The sequence below is a fragment of the Amaranthus tricolor genome, chromosome 16 (genome assembly GCF_026212465.1).
Source record: "Amaranthus tricolor cultivar Red isolate AtriRed21 chromosome 16, ASM2621246v1, whole genome shotgun sequence".
NCBI lineage: Eukaryota > Viridiplantae > Streptophyta > Magnoliopsida > Caryophyllales > Amaranthaceae > Amaranthus > Amaranthus tricolor.
The window spans coordinates 2,311,618-2,335,789 of record NC_080062.1 but is presented as its reverse complement, the minus strand read 5'-3'; the positions used below and the strand labels follow the sequence as shown (position 1 = coordinate 2,335,789).

The window sequence follows — 24,172 nt, the reverse complement described above, 5'->3', positions numbered from 1 at the left end:
ATTTTTTTATTCACTTTGGGTACGATAAAAGGAAAAGTTAATTGGTATTCGCTAAAAATATTATTTACGCGTGTGATTTCCAAAATTAACGTTGTTTATGAAAAAATTTTAATTTCAACATTAAGTTTTAAATATAACTGAGGTCACTAGCAATGAACAAAACATAACTAATAGCTTCACCTATAATAAAATATCAATAAATTAACACTCTTTAATTTATATATTCTCCTGTCACTAATTAGGTCAATTTAAAAATAAGCAATTTTAATAAGATAGTAAGTATATAATTTTTGATATTTTCTTTATAGATTATATATGGTCTCGATAATATCATTATATATATATATATATATATATATATATATATATATATATATATATATATATATATATATATATATATATATAGCTACATATATAAATATATATATACATGTGTGTGTATATATTTTAAAAACCATTAAAGTAGTAAAAACCGTAAGACGTAATTTTAGGAGTATATTAGTATTTTTAGCTAATTATATAAGCTTGTCTCATGCATGTTGAAACGGTTTTGGATAGTGGTGTGCACGAGTCCAAATCCAGATTGGACCGGACCGGAACTGGTTGGACCGAAAGTTCGAATTTTAACATTTTGAGGATCGAAGACCGGACCTATTACATCCGGACATCTGGTTGAGGTTTGGACCGGTTGATTTGAACTGGCTAGAAACTTTGAATGTTCTTTGAAAATTGATATCATAAATTATTGAGATGCTACATGATAATTGTTTATGTCAAAAAAACTTTGAATAAATTTATGTAGGGATGAATTTAGTTATCCATCACGTCAAAAAACTTTGGATAAATTTTTGTAGGGATAAATACAAAAATTAAGTACTTTTAGAAATAGTTCTTAGCACAATTTTGTAAGTCAACATCACTCAAAAAAAATATATATATATATTTATATTACCTTTAAAACTATAAAATCATCGATTTGTGTAAGTCTTTTAAGAAAATTGTTATGATTATGCAAAATAGGAGAAAATATATAAACAAACACAAATTTAATGCTTATAAGAGTATAGTTATTTGTAACTCAAAATGTGTTTGAAATTTAATTATAAAAAATTATGTAAGATGTTTTGAAGTAAAAACAATAGGAATTTAAGTTCAATAAGAACTAAGCTTACATAAGTAAACACTTGAGATGAAAAATGTTATTTTGTGAAATGTTTTTCGTGAGATCATTGGTGATAATGAGACAAAATGCTTGGATTTTTATAGTGAAAATTGGAGAAGTAAGGCATTAAAAATAGGGTAAGTAAAGGGTAGCTTGATTGAGAGTAAATATTTAAAGAGATAAAGAAATCTAACTAATGTAACAAAGGTAATAAGAGATGCAGATAAAGTTATTAAAATAATTGTGATATAGGTAGAATGAGAGTAAATTAAAAAAGATGAATAAAAAAGAGGTTGATTTCCCTCATTTGGAGGTAAAGAATTCTCTCACTCTCCCTTAGTGTAAATTTATACACCAAAATAAGGGAACATATTGCTATGTTATCCATTTTTCATTATTTTCTAGCAAATTCTTTTATCTCTTTAACAATCAAATTCCTTTAAATCTATCTAACTAACTTTGTTTTCCCAGTTTGATTTTTATTTACCCCTTAAATATTTGCCCTCAATCCAAGCGAAAATCGATTTAGTCTATAATATTTTTAGTGTGCACCTTTTCTTAATCTTTTATTCACAAGTCTATATTACTCACTCCCCACTAGGTTCGACAAAAACTGACCCAACTTATAATTGACTCAATTTAAACCTAACCCGAAATAAGTCGATGTTGAGATTTTTGACTCAATTAATAAAATGGGTCGACCCAACCTAATCTATTTATTTAATGGGTTATGTTAAAGTTAAAATTTTAAACCTAAAATAAACTTGTATAACTCATTTAGTTATTATTTTCGAGTCAAATCAACCAATATAACCCAAGGTTGTTGGAATCGGAAGCCTACTTAGGCTCAATAAGGGGTAGGATCAAATTCAGTAAAATCGGACTGTAGAATAGTAAAATCTTACAAATATATTTTGATGTGCTTTATGATAATTGTTTATCAGCCATATTTGTTCATTTTAGTTCATCTTTAAGGTTTTGAGCCATAAATAAAGATTTATTTGACTTTATTATTTAATTGATTAAAAGAAAACTTTTAATAATCATTTATGAAGCTCAAATTATTAAGTAGTACATGAATTTTCATAATTATAATAACGATATTTTTTTAACTATATTTATATGTAAGTAATAGTTAGAATATTGATTTGTTGGATTTTAGGATCGTAAAATCGTGTTATGATTCCATCGTCAAATTCTTGATCTTAGTAGGGACGTGCAATCCTACCATTAATAAGAACATACTTAAAATTTGGATAACTCGCTTATTTTAGAATCTTGAAATCGTATATTATCATCGAGATTCTGATAACTATGATATAACCTGAATTTAATTTATTTAATTTTATTAAATTTTTCATTGTAACTACAATATAAACAACTCATAAATAAAGATGGAGGCACACATGTGCCCATGTGGTCATTTGACCCCAATGGACTATTCCGACTCTCGAAAATTAAGGTGTATTGATATGTATATTATAGAAAAATAAAATAAGGTTATTCAATTGAACCTTCTTGACATTTAGATATTGTAATTAAAATTAAAAGTAGTATACACATTTAGATAACTAGAAAGTGTAATTAAAATTAAAAGTAGTATACACATTTAGATAACTAGAAAGTGTAATTAAAATTAAAAGTAGTATATTATTATAGTGACATTTATGAATAAATTTGAATGAATATGAATGACTAAATTTATAATAGGCTATAAACTTTTTTATATCAGTTTGTCGGATACTTATGAGTATGATCTATGGGCTGCTATAAAATACTATTTTTTAAATAAAATATAATTTTTCAGCCCAAATTAAATTTTTTTGTTAACAATAACCACTTGACATTTCGAACCTTTAGATATTTACCTTATTTGTTTATGACAATGACATAAATTGATAATTTATATGGAGTAAATATGGAGTAATTACAAAATTTTCGATTGACTGACTTATTATCGACTTTGACTATGACTTTTTGAACTCACTTAATATAAATTTTGGATCTACCACTGCTTAGAAATATTTTAAATTTACGCCTAAAGGATAAGATATATTTAATGTTAAAGACCTTGAAATGTAAACAAAAAACTTTAAAATGGGTCAAGTGGGTCGAAAGCAGGTTAACATGATATGTTTGACCCAAATCAAGGGTTTTTTTGACCTATTTATATATAAATGACCCAAACATGAACCCGAACCCAACCGAACTTGATCTGTTTGACATGCGTACTATTCACTCCACTTAATTACACTGTCTAACTCACACTCCTTAAGTTTAAAGTTGGTACGCATTATTTTAGCGCACACTATCTATGTCCATACAAGACCTACTCTTACAAATAAGGTATGAAATCGACTTAAATTAAAAGTATAAAAGAAAATCAAAAATTTTCTGTATTATTTTGATTTTTTGAAAAAGTGAGTAAAATATCTTTTATAAACAGATTTTCTTTCTATTACTAAAGAAAATTATACTATTCCATATATATTATCCAATAAAGATATATTATTCAACAAAATAAAGAGCCAGCAGAGATATAACTTTTTATATACAGATAATTTCCTTATTAAAGCTGAAAAGTATATTATTTTAATTATTATCCAATAAAAAACATAAATAAATAAATAAAAGAGCCAGCAGAGATTTTAGGAAAATATTTATTTCTGTTTAATTTGAATTAGATGGGATAATGAGGGAAAAGGAAATATAATTTCTCTAATTTGTATATGTAATATATTTATTTCTTAATTTAATTTATACTGCTATAAACTATCATATACCACAATAGAGTCATTGTCTAGAAGAGTATCTCAAAAATGTTTAATTATTTTTAATAAATAACCATTTATTTTTTTAATCCTAAAATCCTAATGCATGAAATGTAATTCATTAATTAAGTCTGATATACTTCGAGTCACAATTAAATGCATAAATAGATTCGATTATTTTTACAACAACATTGAAAATTTTTTGAAAATAAGAAAATACTATTACTTAAATGATTACAAAATTATTGTGAGTTTTCAATGTGATAAATCATTTGGTAATTAATAAAAAACCAAATTTTTATTGTGAGAAATAAATAACTTAAACAATAGAATGAAAAACTTAAAAGTAAAAAGAATGAAATAAAAAGGAAAACTATAATAAAAAAAATTGTAACTTTGTATCATTTATTCATTTAAGTAATACACTAATAAAATGCAAATAACAAATTTTATTTTATTTTTAATCACCTTGTCCATTTCACCATAGTTTTTAATAAGGAACAATGCACATTAAAAAGACACCTAACTTTTTTTTTTTACTAATATCAACTTCTTTTCTCAATGAACTTTTAATTTTACTAATTAATTTAATTGTACAAAGGTAGTATCATATGAAATAACCAACAATTATAATTGAATATGATATTAGTATCTTATAATATAAGGTTAGACATATAATCCAAAGGCATATGAACAAGCTAGTAGTATTTTTTCTATGTACTCCTATAAACAACTATACAAAAATCTCACATAGCCTACAATCAGGCTGCTAGAAGACTGAGTTCTTTCTTTACGGTAGACTACTCCGTTACGCTTGTGTATTAGATATCAGACGAACTTCGTAAAGATCATTTCCTGCTTTCCCTGTGAAACGAAAATAACTCAGTGAAGCATCTAGGGTTTGCTATAAAATCTTTGAAAGCACAGGATAGTTCGTCTGGTCGCAATTATCATCATTAAGTACTATACATGATACGAGTTTTGATTATGGATCAATATAGAGACTTGGCTCAAATATGGTTCTAGCGGTTTCAAGTACAGCTTAGTTAAGTTAATAAAATGTTAGCATCGAAAAAAATTACTATTGAACTTTCTTGCTTTGGTGTTTACGATAGATGGTAAGCTTCTTTCCTAATGCATGCTAGACAGAATAATTTGGTGTTTACTAACAACTTTGCTCGAGTTTTTGGTAACAAGAATACTACTTTTGGTTAACACTACTAATTTTGTTCTAATATTGATTTCGATGGAGGCTAAAATTATGCTGGTCTAGTTTAGAAAGAATCAGATGATTTAACTTCATATTTAACAAGCAAGGCAAAACATTTGAGATTTAATCTTTTACCGGTAAAAACAGATTTGCAGTAAAGCTGATCAAATAGGGAAGAAGATTAATAGAAGTATCACTTACCAACTTCAGCAGTGATTCCTGGTCCAAAGAATGATGCAAATTTTGCCTGAGAAAAAAAAGAGGCAATAATTTATAGTTCAATGGAGTAGCTATCACTGGTCCAAAGAATTAAACATTTTGCGTGAATAACCAAGACGAGGAGATTTAGATTGGTTCACACTGATACCCTATACGCTAAATTTTGCACACCTGTTTTGACACGAGATTTACAACTTCAGTTTTTGTGGAGTCCCAAACTTTGTGGTTAATTAACTTTGGTGCATGATGCGAATGGAGAAGAAGAATCCACATGAACGACCATAGAAAATGATCTATTGGTTAATGTAGCCAACCCCAATCTTTTGGGATTAAGGCTTTGCATGGAGCATGATGCAAGTTAAAAGGACATCATCACGTAAAAACCAGTTTCAGGCTAGAAAAGCTAATGCTCTGGAAGAGGGTATCTTCACCAACAAAGATACTAACAAACATTTTATCTTACCTGTCTTTGTTCAAAATCTGAGAGCTGCAGAGTTTTTGCTTCAAACACCAACACTAAGCAATATTTGCCATCTTCAGTCACCTGGACAGATGGTACACAAGCTTGAATTCACAACATGATCATATCTAAATTCATTCACTTTTGCCAGTTCTATCTGAGAAAGCAGTTATTATGACAAGAAAAGATCTGATGCCAATATGTACAATCGTCATTTTCACGGAATGGCATGGAAAACAGTTGAAGTTTTTACATGCTAAATATCAATTCAATATTTAACTTCTAGAACAGAACAAAACAACAGTGGCATACATTGAAACCTAAAGAAGAAACAAGTTCCACAAATACATGAATGCAAACCAAAGAACAATTACAACTTTACTCGGACATTATCTGGTGGGTGTAGTAGTGAAGATACGTTTAGAAAAGGAAAGTGAACACATAAAAGCCAAATCTAAAATAAATCCAAATATACAACTCAGATGTCAGATCATTAACAACCAATAGCACGTGGATGCAAAAAGGCATGTAAGGGCTGGTTTAAGAAGGTATTATAAGAAGCAACTGTAGCTATGCTTTACCATATCATGTTAAGGCTCCAGTAGAAGTGATAGAAGGAATTAGGGGAAAAAGTAGAAATGAGGGTGAATTCTGTATTACCTAAGAAAGTGAGCGGCAGAAATAGTCAGTGGTTGAATCATTTGCATTTGTAATGGAGTTTGGGAAAGGAGGCCCTTCTTAGAAGGTAAGCCCTTCCCAAATTTCCATGTTTTGCTGTGTTTACAATGTACTTAATGTATAGATTCTTTTTGGTGATATATAAAAACTTGTCTTTTCATTTCATAATACTTATAAACAAGCTACAAATTTCTAACAGTAAAAAATCAGAAGGGTATGAAAAGAAAACATACTTCTTCACGGATCATTTGAAGGATTGGAGCACTTCTCCTTGGAATACCTCCACCCTACACGTAAGATACATCAAAGCAAATTTCATTATACGAAACAAAAGTCTAACTTCATAAGCTCTCCGGTGAAAGAAATGTTAGCTCTTTTACGACTTACAAGTTTGCTCATATCATTTTCTTTGGTCGATTAAAATTCAAATTTCAAGATTGATATAACAGCTAATTTATAGATAACCATGGTAACTTATCCATCAGACCATTAACCATTAAGGTAATTCACAATGATTTGACCTTGTAGAGGTGCCAAATTATTTTAAATTTCACTTCAAAAGGAAAATATTAGGTTCAGAACTAGACAAGAATTTCTTTTTACTCTTTCCTAGAGCCGTCCAAAATTGACCTGATTAACCAAAACCAAGTATATATGACTCGATCCGAGCCGAAATAACCCGTATATAAAAATTTAAATTAGATTGTCAAGGTATTTACATATACTCAAGAACTAAAATTAACCAAAACCAAGATATGATTCCCGGAACACTTAAGTGACTTTCCCATACATAGTTGTTAATATTAGCAAATAGTAGGTGGTTCTAAAATTTCATGCACACAAGTGATCTTTGTCTGTCAAATCAACTGAGTGGAAAATGCACTGTTAGAGACAAACTTCGGAAATGATTGATACTAAATATTTTCTATATGTGCAAGATCATATATTAATCCTTCTACAAAATGTTGGAAAGGAAAGAATAGAAAGAAAGAAAATAATAGAATGAATTTTGAAATAGTAGCAAAACACTATTAAACAGAGGTCCATGGTACTGTAAATGGCCTCGCACAATTTAACAACTGAAAATATTCTTTTATAGTGTTAACCAGTTAGGTAAAATAATTATCAGACAACATACCTGACCATATTGGAAAATTCGTTTCAAAGCCTCATCAAGATGTTGTTCATCTCCATAACGAAATCTTGTAACATCAGTCTTCACCTAAAAGGTCGCAGCAGGCAGTTCATCAAATATCAGCAAAGCAAATAAAATTATTAGCCATACAGAGTTAAATGCATAGAACAAAGGAGAATATGTAAACCTATGGTTTCACTTTAAAGTTTCCACTCAATTGAAACTAACCTGCTTAAGAACTTCAGTAGCACACTTATCCCGCAACATTTGAGCATTAAAATAAGTTACACATGGAACAGGTTTTAGTTCTGCATACTACAAAAGTGAATAACGAAATTATGATTGAACAAATATCACATAAAAATTTCCAAGCAAGTTTAATAAGGAGTAATTATTATGTGTTATGGTTGACCAAGTCATTAAAGCATCATAAACTCGAAATACTGATCCGGATAAGCTACAATAAAATGCAAGATTTTCAACCACAATCTACTTCCTTGGCACATTTATCAACACTGGTTGATATGGAAGTCCAAATTATTGCATTAATTTCATCCATGATGTGCAAGTCAATAAATTTCACCTTGAGGGCCATGCCAATAACTGCAACGGGGAAACCGTAAGTCAACATTATTGCTGACCATTCTGATCCAGGAAGTATATTAAAGTAAGCACCAAAGCCATACCTGCATGACATGAACATGTGTGTAGATAATTATCTATATGCTTGAACAAAAATTGAATACATATAACCATCAAAGCTCTTACGAAAGTAGTGTGAGTCCACTTCCAAGTCCCACGACACCTAAAGAAATCTGAAAAGTGAAAGATAGTCCCACTTTAGTTATGGTAGAGAACAACTTTAATCACTTGTGCATATAACACATGAAATAATTCAGCATTTACCGACTAAACAAGTGCAGTAAAGTTCACATCTGAGAGACACGCACATATTCCCCACCCAGGCATCGGGTCATTTATAGAAATGTGTCTCTAAGATCACGAGTATCTCATAAAAATTCATGCCCTTTGGGTTTCAAACCTGAATCTAAACTATCCAGGCACAGTCATACTTGATATAAAATAACCTAGGTTTGCATCCCCTCGTTCTCTTAAACCATCAAATGATCAAATAAGCAAAGGTATCTGGTCCCTAATCCAATATTCCCTCCATTTCTAAACAACAATATAAATGTGAATTCATGAGGGAAATAAGTGAATAAATTCCCGTATTATAAAGGGAAGGATGCACAGTAAGGTAACAAGAGTGGAGTCGTGAAAGTCTCATTTAGAACTTCAAGAAAAATTTAGAATGTTGACGCGTGACATACATTCAAGACAACCAATTTCTAAAAATGACACTTGATACCCAATATAATCATTTAATATAAGATTCATTCTTTATTATCCTATAAATAGAAACATTTTCACATCCACAATTGTGCCATACTTAGTTACTTCCATAAAATCTCCAACGCAAAAGCTTGTCAGAGCCAAAGAGGTGGTCGAGATCTCCTAATGGATGCGATCTCATCACCTTATTTTATGTGTCCTATACTTCTCCAAACTTATTAGTTCTGTTCCATCTTGGTCAATCATGGTTAATCCTGAAGCTTATAAATTAGCATAATCTGTGCTTATTCTAAACATAACACTTGATACCCAATTTAATCACAAAATATATGAAGAATCATACTTTATTTTCCTATAATTAGAAACATTTTCACATCCACACTTGTGCCACACTTAGTTTTCCATAATTTCTGCAACACAAAATTCATGTATAAGGTGGTTTACCAATGATTGTGTTCTCTTCACTTATTTTATATGTCCTTAACTTCTCCAAACCTGTTAGTTCTTTTCCATCTTGGTCTATCATGGCTAAATCCTGAAGCTTATAAATTGGTATACTTTTTGCTTATCATTCCTTTGGAGTCCTGGTCGATGTATCCTGACAACTTATTTTACACAGTGAAAATGTTTATATGGTTAGCTGACTTGCTTTTGATACTGCCTAGCAGTCAATGTCTAATTATAGCCTGAAACTTGCTTTAAAGAGTAAGAGAATTGTTTAGATGAAAATTATAAATTAATTCGGTGAGCTGAAAGCGTGCTCTTCACAACTTAGCTATGATTCAATTCATTCCTAAACAGTTTTTCACATTACTTTCGATCTCTCATATTAATGCTTAATAAATTCTAATAATTTACTTTCTATTTATTTCAGTTTGATGAGTAAATCTCAATTCCAATCAATTGGTGTGATAACATAAATACCAGCATACAACTGATTCCAATGTCATCTTGACTATATGAAACGCTCAATATCATCACCAATTCATCACTCAACAATAATCCAAGAACAGAATAAACACGAAAAAATAATAAATAACGAAATAATTCAAGCAAAACAATAAATAAGGTCAAACAAACTAAAAAAAAAAGAATTAGTAAAACTACTACCTTAGAGAGGGAAAACTGATCATCAGGAACAATCGATTTGTCGGTGGTAGAAGCTGTTGAAGGTGAAGAAGAAGAAGAATCTACAGCTTGAGCTACAAGCACAAAACGCTGCCGTTTAGACGAGAAATTGAGTCGATTTTTGAGTAATATAGCAGAAGAAGAAGAAGAAGAAGAAGAAACAGAGGGAAGCTTAGTAATGGTGGATAGTTGGAACTGATTATGATGATATCCAGTAGGAGAGAGAAAATAGTTGCGGCAAACGTAGAGAGGAGAAACCGCCATTGATGCCGATTTGGAGAGATTTAGGAGAGATAAAATCAAATTAAACGATTTTCAACCGCCAAATTGTTACATTTGTACTCCATAGAAAGATTGATTACTTGTCACTTCCTTCTCTACTCATTATTTTATGAGGTCCGAAAAAGAGTTTTATTGGGCTTTTCGCTTTTAGGCCGTTTGGATTTAAATTTTGGGCAGCCCAATCTGGTTTCATGTCTCAAATGGTTGCTTTGGTTGTTCACAAATTCATACTTGAGACCGTCTTATAAGAGGCGTATCTCAAATGGGCTGGCTCATTATTACTTAGAAAAACAACTATTAGAAAAATACGTGTTGTGTAATCCTATTTGGAGTTGGTATTATAACCTATTCAAATTGGTAGTATAACATGTTAAAGTTGGTATAATAACCTATTAAAGTTAGCATCTCCAAATAGGTTATAATATCAACTTTAATAAGTTATAACACCATCTCAAAATACCAACTTTAATAGGTTATAAATAGGTTATAACACCAACTCCAAATAGGCTTAACCGTGCGCGTGAGTTTTTAAATTTTTTTCTTTTTAATTATTGGGCCTGAGCCTGGAAAACCGTCTCTTATAATAACGGTCACTCGGGAGAGGTTTTGTTGGTTGTTTGGAGACTCCATACCATTGTACTAGAAATTTTTCTTTTCTTTTCTATCATAATTATTTACACATATTCTTATATAACTCGTTTTTTATATGATCGTTTCACCATAAGATAGATTCTCATAATTAGTCTATTTCTCTGATCAATCACTTCAAAATTATAAGTAATCACTTTAACACACTAAATGTACATACGCCTGACCAATAAAGATGATCTCACCATAAGATTGCCTCATTTAAAAATTTGTGAATCTTATATTAGATAATCTCACCGTGAGAAGTGCTTTATACATGGATTCAAAAGCAATAAGTGACTTTCTCTAGTTTAGCTAGGATAATAGAGTCGAGTAAATAAAAAGGTCATTTTCAATTATGCTTTTAACACTAAACATTTTCTAACACTTGATCACATATATAGTGATTGATATATACAGAGACCACATAATTATTTCATATTAAAAATAAATTTCCTAATCTAGAATGAAGTAGTAAAGTCTTTGTTAAAGTATATGACATATTATAGAATCTGATAGGTCGTTTATGTACTACCAAACAATTTCTAATATACAACTAGTATAGCAGCAGTTAGGGTCGAATCTACAGGGAACAATATAGTAAATGATTATTTTCCGGCTACCAGTTGATCCTAAGTAACACACAAATTTGGAGAATATATGTCTAAACTAACTAAATGACTAGAATACAAACAATTAAATTAACAAGGTAAATCAATGATACTAAAACATCTAGGGATAAATTTCCCCACTAGCATGATATGATGACAATGAGATCCTACTACCCCTACAACAATCATAACCAAGTTCAATAGGATAAATACACCATTAAAGATACTAATAACTCCTTTCGAAGACTATTAGCTTCACTACCATACTATCAAACCTATTTTCATGGAATCAAGTATAGTAATGACATTGAGCATAGTATTCTATAAGATCCAACAATCAAATCTATTTATTCTCATGAAGATTATCAAGCCCTTGATCTAAAAGGCAATTCACTCAACTCTAACTTTCGTTAGCAATTGAATGAATCGTTAACCACAATTTCTAAAATTTCTATTAAAAATACATGAGTTAACTAGCATAAGAAACCAAGCATGAACAAGGATTATGCATAACAAAAAGGGATTGGGATTCAATAATTCATCATTAACATCATGGCTAGGGTTCCATCTAACCCTAGATTAAGAAACTACTCACACATATCAATTGCATCAAAACAAGAATTAATTAAAGAAAACATGATTAAAAGTAATAACAATGAAAGGATAAAGAATTAATACTTGAAGTTGAATACCAATGAACGAAAGTAATTGAAAGTTACAAAGTTTTTCTTCTAAAGTGAAGAATTAAAAGTCTCCCCCAAAACAGAGAAAATGTTACTCCCCCCTTTTTCTATTACATTCCCTAATCATTAAATAAAAAACTGTGCGGAAAAACGGTTATTAAAGCAGGACCGGACCAGGTTTCTGGAAGATCGGACCGGGTCCGCGTGCTGAGAGTTTCCAGAGAGCAGAAATCGCAGGACCTGACCGGGTTTAAGCAAGACCGGACGGGGTCCGTAAGCTGAACATTCATGCAAGTGATTATTGACAGACCCGACCGGGTTTAAAGTATACCCGACCGGTTCCTGGGCTTGGAGGCTTACATTCCTATTTCTCACTTGAAATCGCCCGGGTATGAAAATACCCGCCCGGGCCCATCATCTTATGCTTACTCTTCTTCATTAGAACGCGGCAAAAGTACAAACGACATCCAACGAGACTAAAAGCATATCCGAATGGATCCGTGAGCTCACAAACGTGTCGTAGTGCGGTCTTGAACTCTGCCAAATCTCGAAGCACGCATCCTAATGCCCAGGAGTGATCCGCTTCCAATACAAGAGTGGAGTAAAATGGCCTAAAATAATCAAAGACACACAGAAACTCCAACCAAGCGTAAAACCACATGGAAAATGCGAAATCACACATCAGAATGCCATAAAATGCAAGGGAAAGGAGCATAAAAATATAGTACAAAGTTCATACATCAGAACCTCAACTATCAATTCAAGCATTCAATAAATTAGTTTCTTAATATAGTATTAGAGGCCAACGTGTGACAAGAGACTATGAGTTTGAATATCATCCACACTTTTAATACAAAGAACTCTTATGTAATGAGACGTCTTAAAATATATACCATATTTAGAGAATTTCAACCATCGATTTCATTTTTTGGTTGAGTTAATTGCTTACCAATATTATTAGTGATCTACAAATTTAAATATACTAGATTATAAATATTATGGATGGGAAAAACAACTTTTATGAATAAAAGTATTTTGATACTTTTATGTAGTTTAGTCTATCTTTAAGCGTCTATCTCTAATCCAAGATGATGATGATGATGATGATGGGGATGGTGATGCATTTAAGATTCCAAAATACCTCATTGCAATAAATAAAAGACAAATTTGCCAACATAATTTGATGTGGCAATGCAATTTATGTTCTTTCGTTTGTAGTGACATAAAAAGTAGCATCACCATTTATCATTATCTAGGTTTTAGCCTTCTAGGGCTAGCTAAAGTAACCCCCTAAAGCTGTTAAAAAGGAATACATATGTAGTATATACATCCAATTCCATAGGGGTCAGTTAAGGTCTATAGAAACACAAATACTTAGTTTCTTCACGTGCACATATTATATTTTAATTTTTTATATAATTTAATGTGTTATTTTAAACAATTAAACAAAAAAACCACTTACATTTACATCACAAAATCCCAATTATGTATTCCCTACACATTTGTAATTTGATGCTTCTTTTCCTTTTTCTAGTACAAAGGTAACTAACCAACTTACCAACTTGCTCATACTATAAGCTATTGATTACTTTTATAAAAATACTTCATACTATAAGGCAAGTATTGGCTTATAAGTATGTTAATTAGTATTTTTCTTATTCCTTTTTTTAATTAGGATAGGCGGATTGAAAAAAGCCAATGGAGTAACGAGATTTAAACTCAAAATTTTTCTAAAAAAGTGATTTATGCTTTTTTAATAGTACAAACAAAAAAATTTACATTAAAATAAAAAAACATGTGAATAAAATTTAAACTCGTTATTGAAATATACATGTAATAGTTAATGCCTCAAAATTGATTTTATACTCAAAGTTTTCCTTAAAAAATAGTTTATGCTCTTTTAATAGTACAAACACAAAAAATTACATTAAAATAAAAAAAGCAGGTGAATAAAATTTAAACTGATTATTGAAATATACATTTAAATATTTAAATCCTGAAAATTGATTTTATACTCAATCATTTATAAATTGAACATTTTGGAAGTAATTAATATGCATGCATGGCAATTATGAAATTTTGTTTAATACTTCTATATATACTCTTGGTCTTACTCTTGCCATAAAATGAAAAAATAATTTATTCTAAATAGTACAATAATTGAATTTAATTTTTTGATTTAAGGTTTTTTTTCTCTCTTTTCTTATTATTTATCCCGAAGCTGCTCCATGATAATTGTAAGCACCCATTATTTTGCCTGCAGATACAGAATTGCCCTATTTTCTTCTTGTTGTTCCCATTTTCTTTTATTCTTCTTTTTGTTTCTTCTTCTTCTCTTGTTATTTTCACTTCCACCTGCATAGTACACTTTTCAGAAAGAAAAAAAGAAATAACTTTGAGTTAATTATGCATGGATGTTATGTAGTATGTACTCTCAACTTACAATCAAATAATAAGAGTAAAATATAATTTTTGTTAATTTAATTGCTTTTATTATAGTTCAAATATTCATATCAAATGTTTCATTTTATTTTTTTTTAATATATTCATATCAAATGTCATATTTATTATTTGGAAATGTTTTTTCATTACTGTGAGTTACAATTGATCTTGGATAGACTTAATGCAAACTGTGCACAAACCTTAAATTTAAAGAGTGAGTTCGCTAGAGTGTTTGTTCAAGTTGAGTGAAAGGTGGAAAGTGTGGACATGTGAATGGAATATCAAGGAAAAGTGAGCAATAAAAATAAATTGGACTAAATCTATTTGATCTACACATTAAATTATCACTTTTTTTACTTACTCCTTCTATTTATATACAGTTCCTTTTCCTTTATCTAACACTGATGTCAGAAACATTTAATTAGAATAGAAGAAAGTAATTTTATGAAAATCCCCTTTACTCACTATATTGAAAGCTCTCACAAATACAAAAGTACAAAGCATAATAAATCTATTAACATTTTTTTTTTTCCTAAAGATCTTTCTCAAATTGTGAGAATGGTAACTTGAAGCATAATGAACAACAAAAACAAAGAGCACCCACTATTCACTAACTTATACAATGTGGTACCATTAACAAAATTTAACTTCTAGTCATTGTAACCACTTATTTCAAATTCCCTTAAATTTCTCATCAAATTGATATTTTTCTCCTCTTTGCACATGATCATTTGAATCTAGTGTATGTATGTTACTTATGAGGCACTCCATAAGCAAGGTTAAAGCGGGCTATTTTTCAGGGCTTTAAATTTTTTAGGGCTTAAATTTTTTTCATATAAAAGATTAATCATAATTTGAATTAAATTTGGATATAATTTATGTTTTTTGTTATATAATGAGTTATTAGGTTTTTGTTTTTATAAAATTGTTAAAATATCAACAATACAAAACAAAATGAATATTATAATATTTACTACGAATTAATTTTTAGGGGCTCTTTATCTTTCACCCTGGGACCAAAAATTTAACAAGACGGCCCCTAACTAACTCATCAACCATTATCATCTTTTCTGAGATCTACAATGAAAGAATACGCAGTAATTTTCAATGTCAAGTTTAATTTTTCTTAGAAATCGAAATCAGAAGTAGTTTCAAAAAATATATTCAAACTAAAGTAAAATTCATGTAAACCAATATTTAAACCTTTTATAATTAACGGAAATTCCACATGCTAGTATCAAACTTTTATGAAACGCCAGTATGTAGCACTTTTGTAAGATTTTTCCACATGGTAGCATCCAGTTTATGCCTTATCTAACCGTCGTTTAAATTCTTGTCAATTTCCGTTTAATTCACCATTTTGACGTTTCTACACTTTAAGGGCTGGTTCTTGTCTTTATAATTTGCCCTAACCATTTTTATGCTCTTAAATGTTTAATTCATCATTTTGACGTTTAATTCACCATTTAATTTATCAACGTTCTCAAATGCTTAGGAAAACTATAAAGACAAGAACCAACACTTAATAAGGGTAGAAATGTCAAAATGGTGAATCAAACAAAAATTAACAAGAATATAACGGATAATGTTATAGCAGTTGGATAAGGCACGCATAAACTGAATGCTACCATATGAAAAAATCTTACAAAAGTACTACGACTGACTTTTCATGAAAGTTCGATGCTACTATATAGAATTTCCATATAATTAATTAGAATCAAGGGTCTGACTTAATGATTGAATTTTTTTTAGCTTATATCTAATGTTGTGGAACGATTCTAACCGCCTATAAGGATCAAGTTTCTCTCTTCTTTACCTATTGGGGATTCATCGGTCTTACACCTAAATAGAAAAAATCAATGACCCCTAATAGTTGATTAAAATCTTGTATGATACTTTAGATGTGTTTAAAACTACCTAATTTTTAGTTGTAATATTAGAAAATATGACACTATTTATTCACCACTTTTAATTTATGATTAAATTTTAATCTATAAGTTAAAATATAATCAAATGAGATCTTATTTTAATCGTGTTATTGTAAAGATTATTAATATTAAATTTTTATATTTTTTATTATACGTGATTAAAAATATTAACAATTGAATTAGTATATTAGACGGAAAGGAGAAATTCAATGAAAGCATTAGTAGTCCAAAGCAAATGGTGAGGGATATTTAGAAGTTTGCACCAAGTTTGTAAGTTGGCACAGTCGTGGTGGACCAAATAGTATGTATAAGGTCCCCATTCTATTAAGGGCACTGTCCCAGTTGAGTGGTGGAGTTCCCTTTCATCTTGAGAAATACACCTTTAGATATTAGGACATTTCCTTGTCAAAAAGTGGCATGGGGGAATAATTATGGGGAACTCTTGGTTCTTCTTCTCCATATATTATATATATATGCCATCCTTTTGTGGTGAACTCAATGTCGGATGAATCATGTGTAGAATTAGGAAAATTTACTCCATTCATAGTTCTTTGACGTATAATACTACTAAATTCTATTTTTATTATTGGGTAGCGAAGATTTATAGTTATTTGACATCAGATTATAATAATTAATTACATTAAAATGATTTATTAAATTATGTGCATTTTTTATTTATGTTAAGTTGTAGATGATATTTGGTGATATAAGAATCGACTTAGTGCATGCTAAAATCGGGTGCATCAACCTTAAATTTAAGGAATTTGACTAAGTGGATTGGAGAGCGAGAAATATTGGTTTGTGAATGAAAGATTAAGGAATAAAATGTTGCACAATAAAAATATGTGGACATGTTCATAATAGACTATACCGAAAAAAGAGATATTCTGAATACTAGTTTAGTCATTCATCTTTATGTATGTGCTGAACCAATTCGATTATTATTTTTTTTTGTGTTATATATTGAACAATTTAATTAATATTACACAATACATTGTCTAAGACTAGGACAGTTTTCTCATAATTGGGTTAAAGATGTGATTTGGTGATCTATATATGTACAAGTAATAATATAGAAGCAAAATTCAAGCTGAAAAGCCTCTTATTAATGAAATCATTTGAAAATATGTTATGGAGACATGTGATAAAAGACATTTAATATATTATCTTTTTTACATATTCATTCATATATTTGAAACAAGAAATTCCTCATGCTGCCACCAGATACAACTTTTAAATGATGAAATAATAAAAAAAATAGAGTTGACTTATCATACTTATTTTCGAATTTAAAATATTTACCCTCATTCTTATTTAATTAGAGGGTTGACTTATTTTCTGATTTAATACTCCTACTTCACTTGTTAATTAACAAAATTTTTTAGATTTTTATAAATAAATAGTGATATTTTATAAAATAATATTACGCTATTAATAATAAGTTCATAAAAACAGAACATGAAAAGTGGGTCATATAGATGCGTAGCAATCAATTGGTAGCATATTTAATTTCTAAAAAATTAAACGATCTCTTATAATTGACTTTATACTTTATTTCTTATAACTAATTAAACCCGTCTGACCTCTTACAAGTTACCAATAAGACACGTTAATATTATTTTTATTATATTTTTTATCCCTTTAAATTTACAATATTATATGAGAAAAAGTGTAACATAATAAGACATGTAATGAAGGACATACCTCTTCTTTAGGATTCAATTTAATATTATTAATACTAGAGCTTGAATTTTGAGTATCACCATCTTCAGTTTCTTCACAAAACATTGTCTTTCTCTCTTTAATTGAAGGAGTTGATGTGGGACTTGGACTACTTGAACTGTCCTCTGTAATTAAGCTACTTTGTGTCCCTACATCTCTTGTTTTGATTTCCACCATTTTCTTCTCTTCTTTCACCCCAAAAAATAAAAGATAGAATTAGAAAAAAAATCCAAAGAAAAATTAATATTTAATTCTTAATTAAATCACACCTCTAGGCGATCAACTTTTTGAAAATTTCACCTTTTATTTATCCTAAGAAAAATCGACATTTTCTTTTATTTAAAGGACAGTTAGAGTATATAATATATTTTAAAGTTTTAACCATGAGGTTAAGCTTTTGATTCAGTTGGTTTCTTAACAAGGACTATGCGAAATGTAAAGTTAAATTTGTAAAAGCTAAAATAATGCTGAAGTTATTTTGAAAGTAAAAATAAGGTAAAGATCGGATTTTTATAGAACATAAAAGATAAAATTTTTAAAAGTTGTTCAACTAAAATCCCCCTGTCTTAAAGTTATGTTTTCTTTTTTCGTTTTAAATTACCTGTAACATTAGAAATATTGTACTATTTATGTATCTTACTTAATTTGAGATTAGTTTTCAATCTATTAGTTATAACATAGTCAAGTCAAATCTTGTTAGATTCGTCTCAATGTAAAGATTATTAATATCAAATTTTTATAAACTTTTGTTATACATATGGGTAATTCAAGATAAAATTAGTGTATTGAACTACATGAAATGTCACATTTTAATTAATCCAATTCAATGTCACATGATTCACTAATCTCTTTCACTAATCTCCTTGCGAATCGCAAATAAAAAAGCAAATTATAGTCGGTTTTAGGCTATTTTAGGGTCCTTTTAAACAAATCACAAATTTTAAAAGCGAATTAACTGTAAAATTATGTTATACAAATTTGATTTAAAAAATTGAAAATTATTTACCTTGTTCAAGAGAGGGAAGTTTGACAAGTTGTTCTTTAAGGAGAGTGACATGAGGTGACATACTATTAATAGAAGGGTAATTAGAAGTAGTGCTTGTTTTTCTATGATGCATAGAATAAACAAGAGGAGCAGACATGGTTACTCTACTAGCCATGTAGCTTCGAAACGACCTCCCATTTAGCGTTTTGGATGATAAACATTCCATTGGAACTTCTCCTGATAATGGATTACATATGTATCTTTCTGCTTCATCCCATTTTGAATTTAATGCAAATCCTTCTGGTGATACACATTCCCATACATATCCTGATTTTGCTTGTAATGCTTTTTAATTATTTCAAAAAAAAAAAATTTATTAGTAAATTATGTTATAATTAAATATATAATTTTTAGTAAATAAATTTTACATCTGAAATTGCTACATTACTTACATTAACTAATATGAAATTTTGAGATGAAATGCAGCAATCTCATTGAAACAAGAAATAATAATTATATTTGTGTACCTTTGAGTGCTTTGGTGAATGAGTACGTTGAAGGATCAATCTCATCTGTAATCAATTTTAAAATAAATAATTAACATTAAATAATGTCGTTTAATATGAATAATCCCAATTTTGCTCTTTATATAGATATAGACCATAGTAAAAGTTCTCTAAATTCTACAGATAAAAAGGTAAAAAAATTAATCATCTTACCGAGAAAATCAAACACATAACATAAGAGTGATACTAAAGACTTTTATTATAAACTAAGTGATAACATGATTTCAAGTCAATCACTTTAGATTATTATAAAAATGTTACGTACCCTTAAAGTTGAAATTATTTTATATTATGATTATGATTATGACTAATAATAATAATATTGAACACACTTTATTAATAATACATACCTTTTATATGGTAGCCGGGAGAGGAGGCAGTACTAGAGATGGTAAAATTCGACTTAAAAGATGTTCTTGATTCTTCTCGAAAACTTCGAATATAAGAAGCTGAATATCTTCTCGAGCTCGGATTATCTCGACTAATCCGAGCTCGAAGATGCCATTCTTTTAGATTGAATTCTTGCTCGGCCTTATGTTGTTGGGCACCTTCCATGAATGATTTTCTTAGTTTTAGTTGTATTTGCTTACTTTAGAAATGTGTAATGTACAAGAAAAAAAGAAAGTATAATGGCATATGAGAGAATCCTTAGATCCTCTCTTTTTATTACTACTGTCCAGCTACTAAAAGGCGGTTTTTTTATATGGGAAATTGAATTTAAAAAATAATGATCCTTAGAAAGTGACATTGATGAGAATGATACATCTTCATATATTGTATCATCACAACCATGCATTATTGTTTGCATTTTGAGCCCCAATTCTAACAAACTATGTTTGGTCCCACTTACTCATACTCCCTTCGTTTCTATGACAAAAAAACCCAAAAAATTTACGGTAAAAATTGAAGATAATTTCTTTATTAAGACCGTCTCATCGTAAAACGACTTAATATGAGTTGGCTCAATATTTACTTTGTAAAAACTGAAAAAAAAATTGTTTTTAATTTACTTAATGAATTTTTTTCAAAAAAAAAAAACCATTAATTAGGCTGCTTGTATAAGTCCATTTCACGGTGAGACGGTCTCATGAAAATTAAATTGTAGTTAGTTGGAGATTAAGATAAAATAAACAACTTAAGTAGATGGTAAAAATGAATGGTTAAAATCAACAGAATTGTCTCGTTCATTTTTGGACTTGAAGCAAAAGATAAAAGGCCTAATAAATAATATAATACTTATTTTGTTTTTTGTTTGTGATATTTTAACTACTTTATATAAACAAATTAATAACTTGTAGTACTTATGAAAAATGTAAATTATATCTAAATTTAATTCTAAAAATATCTATCTTTGTATATGAAAATAATTTTTTGCACCCTAAAAGTCCTGAAAAATAGTTATTTTACCTTGCTAATCGACAGTCATGTTAATATATATAAAGAGAAAATAGATTTCAAATAAGATTTAAATAAAAAAGTAAAATCATTAACAAAAAATTAATGTTAATTTAGTTGTAGAATCCAAAACAAAAATAAGAGTTTTTTTTTCATATGGATAGAGGTTGAATTCTTTCTACAATTCTACTATACTTTTTAGTCTGCAATTTTCATATATTTTATATATTGTTCTCAGTTTGTTTTGAATATCTATACTTCTATCTTTACCTAATAGTATTTTTAGAGAATTATGTAGTAGCTATTAAAAAATGATATGTTTTTAAATTAATAATGTCATCATATTTTTTTCATCTCCTTTGGCAAACGTGTTCTAGATTTTCATCTCATTTATAATATATTTTTGACTCTTAGTTTTTTTTTTTTTTTTTTGAAAAGCAACTCTTTTAGTTTTTATAATTTATCTCGTTTTTTATCCATTAAACTTTAAATATATAATAAATGTAGTAATTTTGATAGGATATAGAAACTCAGAGTAGATGCTTCTACATCAAATTAATGGGATATATGAATTTATATAGTCTTTTAGTAATTCGAATTTTGTGTAATAATTTTTTTTATTTTTAATAATACCTCATTCATTAATAAAAAGTCATACAACATTTATAACAAAAATAAAAATTAGCAAATACATAACAACTTTAACCAAAAATAATTCAAAATTAACAAAACTACGATCGTTGTATATGAGATCTGATGATTATGAATATCCTCTTCCACATCGTTGTTTAATACAGCCTTCTACGAGGGGGTCTTTTAATTTGTTGTAGTCTTGAGATAGAATTGAATTTGATGTAGTTGATAGTAATTGCAATTTTTGTGTTTATTGCATTATCGCATTAATGTCTACCAACAAATCAACTAGAGACCGAAATTCATATCCTCAAAACCTCACGAGGAGAGAAATTAAAACCCAATATATGAGTAAAATCAACCCAATGAATAGGGAGAACAACTCTCTTGTAGGGAGAGAATAAAAAATTATTCTAATCATATTAAATAAGCTTAAAACAAAGAAATTAGAAGCTTACCATCAATTAAAAAATTGATATTCTCAATACAAGTATAGAGATTAGAATTTTTTTTTAAAGAGAGAAGAGAGAAAATTGGAGGCCGCTAGGTTAGAAAATATAATTGTTCACAAAATATTGATACACATAAAAACGTGCCAAATATATCATTTAAAATTGAAAAGTTGGTATACTTCATATATGTAATTCGAAATGCTCTAATTCAAAAGAAAATAAATGATTATAATTGTTTAAAACTAATCCAACAATTTAATATTTATCTGATTTTGTAATTGAATTTAATTTAACCCAATATTAAAAATATATTTATAATTATATAAAAACTAAAATAAAACAAAAAAAATCAATTTTAACCGATTAAATTAAACATCTAACCCAAAATCTAAAAATCCGAAAAAACACCTCCAGCAATAACAAGTTCATATTCAATTAATCCAGCTTCTTCCTCATTTAAAGATACTTTAATTTTGAATCATAACCTTAGCTTGAATCCAAATTTGTCTTTTCTTCTAACGTGTTGCTGCTTTTTAAATCTTACCTAATAGAATCCATTTTAGCCCTGAGATTGACTTTGAGTTTACACAAAAACAATGAATAATATATAAAAAAATAAATCAGAGAAAAAAAATTCAAGTTGGTATTCCAACGTGAGACTAATTATTATATGAACTTAATCGATATTAAAATATTTTGCACCTTTTTAAATATTTTCTCATTTTTACTTAATATATTTAACCTTTTAAAAGAAGTTGCACACTACTTTTATTTATATCGCCTAGATGATTTTTTAATATTTAATTTCTCACAAATTTATCATATGAAATCGTTCTGTCATCAAAATTTTTTTAAAAAATCTCATTTTTTCTTTGCTACTAATTAAAGGGATGTAATTGTACCATAAATTTTTTTTGACAAACTGCAATAATTTCTAAGTAAACAAAAAAGACAATTAATTATCAGAAAAACAATGTAAAATTAAATTCATGTAAAAATATAGTACACAAAATTGCCTTGCCTAAATGCATAAAAACTTTGAATCTAAGCTGAACCAAATTGGTTGGTGAAGAATTATTAATTTTATTAGTTATCAAAATTAGGTGAATCAATCTTCATTCTTCACCAATGATTGTTGTGCATTACTAGTAAAAACAACATTATACCAAGTAACGCCAAACATATGATAATTATTTTAGGAAAATGATTGTAACATCTCATTAACTTTACTATTCCAAATAGATTCCAACAATTTTGTTTTTATTTTAGGATCAAGCGTTTTAAGTTGTCGGTTCAAAATCAGATCTTGTATTCATATTAATTTTTACATATTTTTACATTTATTTTGAAGTCGGGTCAAGTCGGATCGATTACTTGGTCAGATAAATATCGGATCATCGGGTCTGTTTTGAACATCTAGAGAAATCACCCCATCACTTTCTTTTATTCTCATTCACACATTTCAACTTTTAACTAAATAATATCATCGATCAACACAATTTAAATAACCTTGTATTTATAAATCTCTGTACGTTATACAACCGTGATAATTTCGAAAAGAATGAAAATATTAAAATTTGCACCATCAATTTTTTCACGAATAGCAATCAATCATGTGAATTGTAATTGTTAGAGTGTATCATTGTTGTTAAAATTGCAATTTTGATCTACAATTCTACGATTTTACGATTCAAAAATAAGTGAGCGATTTGAATCATAGGTAGAAT

General features: G+C 28.7%; 2 protein-coding genes across 4 annotated transcripts; both read right to left on the bottom strand.

The window, feature by feature from the left end:
- Positions 1-4,543: 4,543 nt before the first annotated feature.
- On the bottom strand, positions 4,544-10,477 carry LOC130802316 (uncharacterized). The gene is made up of 9 exons (XM_057666275.1): positions 10,102-10,477; positions 8,407-8,453; positions 8,222-8,324; positions 7,867-7,953; positions 7,642-7,725; positions 6,737-6,790; positions 5,829-5,909; positions 5,348-5,393; positions 4,544-4,800 (listed from the first exon to the last, which is right to left on the bottom strand). Exons 1-9 carry the CDS (start codon positions 10,381-10,383, stop codon positions 4,745-4,747), a joined length of 840 nt encoding a protein of 279 aa, XP_057522258.1. The 5' UTR covers positions 10,384-10,477; the 3' UTR covers positions 4,544-4,744.
- A 3,831-nt stretch (positions 10,478-14,308) lies between these two features.
- LOC130802315 (uncharacterized) lies at positions 14,309-20,690 on the bottom strand. Of its 3 annotated transcripts, none has more exons than XM_057666274.1 (5): positions 20,316-20,690; positions 19,927-19,971; positions 19,421-19,744; positions 18,397-18,602; positions 14,309-14,677 (listed from the first exon to the last, which is right to left on the bottom strand). In XM_057666274.1, exons 1-5 carry the CDS (start codon positions 20,518-20,520, stop codon positions 14,489-14,491), a joined length of 969 nt encoding a protein of 322 aa, XP_057522257.1. In that variant the 5' UTR covers positions 20,521-20,690; the 3' UTR covers positions 14,309-14,488. The 3 variants fall into 3 exon arrangements, with proteins under 3 accessions (XP_057522257.1, XP_057522255.1, XP_057522256.1); XM_057666272.1 differs by having other exon boundaries at positions 14,309-14,689; positions 20,316-20,682; XM_057666273.1 differs by having other exon boundaries at positions 14,309-14,689; positions 18,397-18,599; positions 20,316-20,631.
- Positions 20,691-24,172: the final 3,482 nt, after the last annotated feature.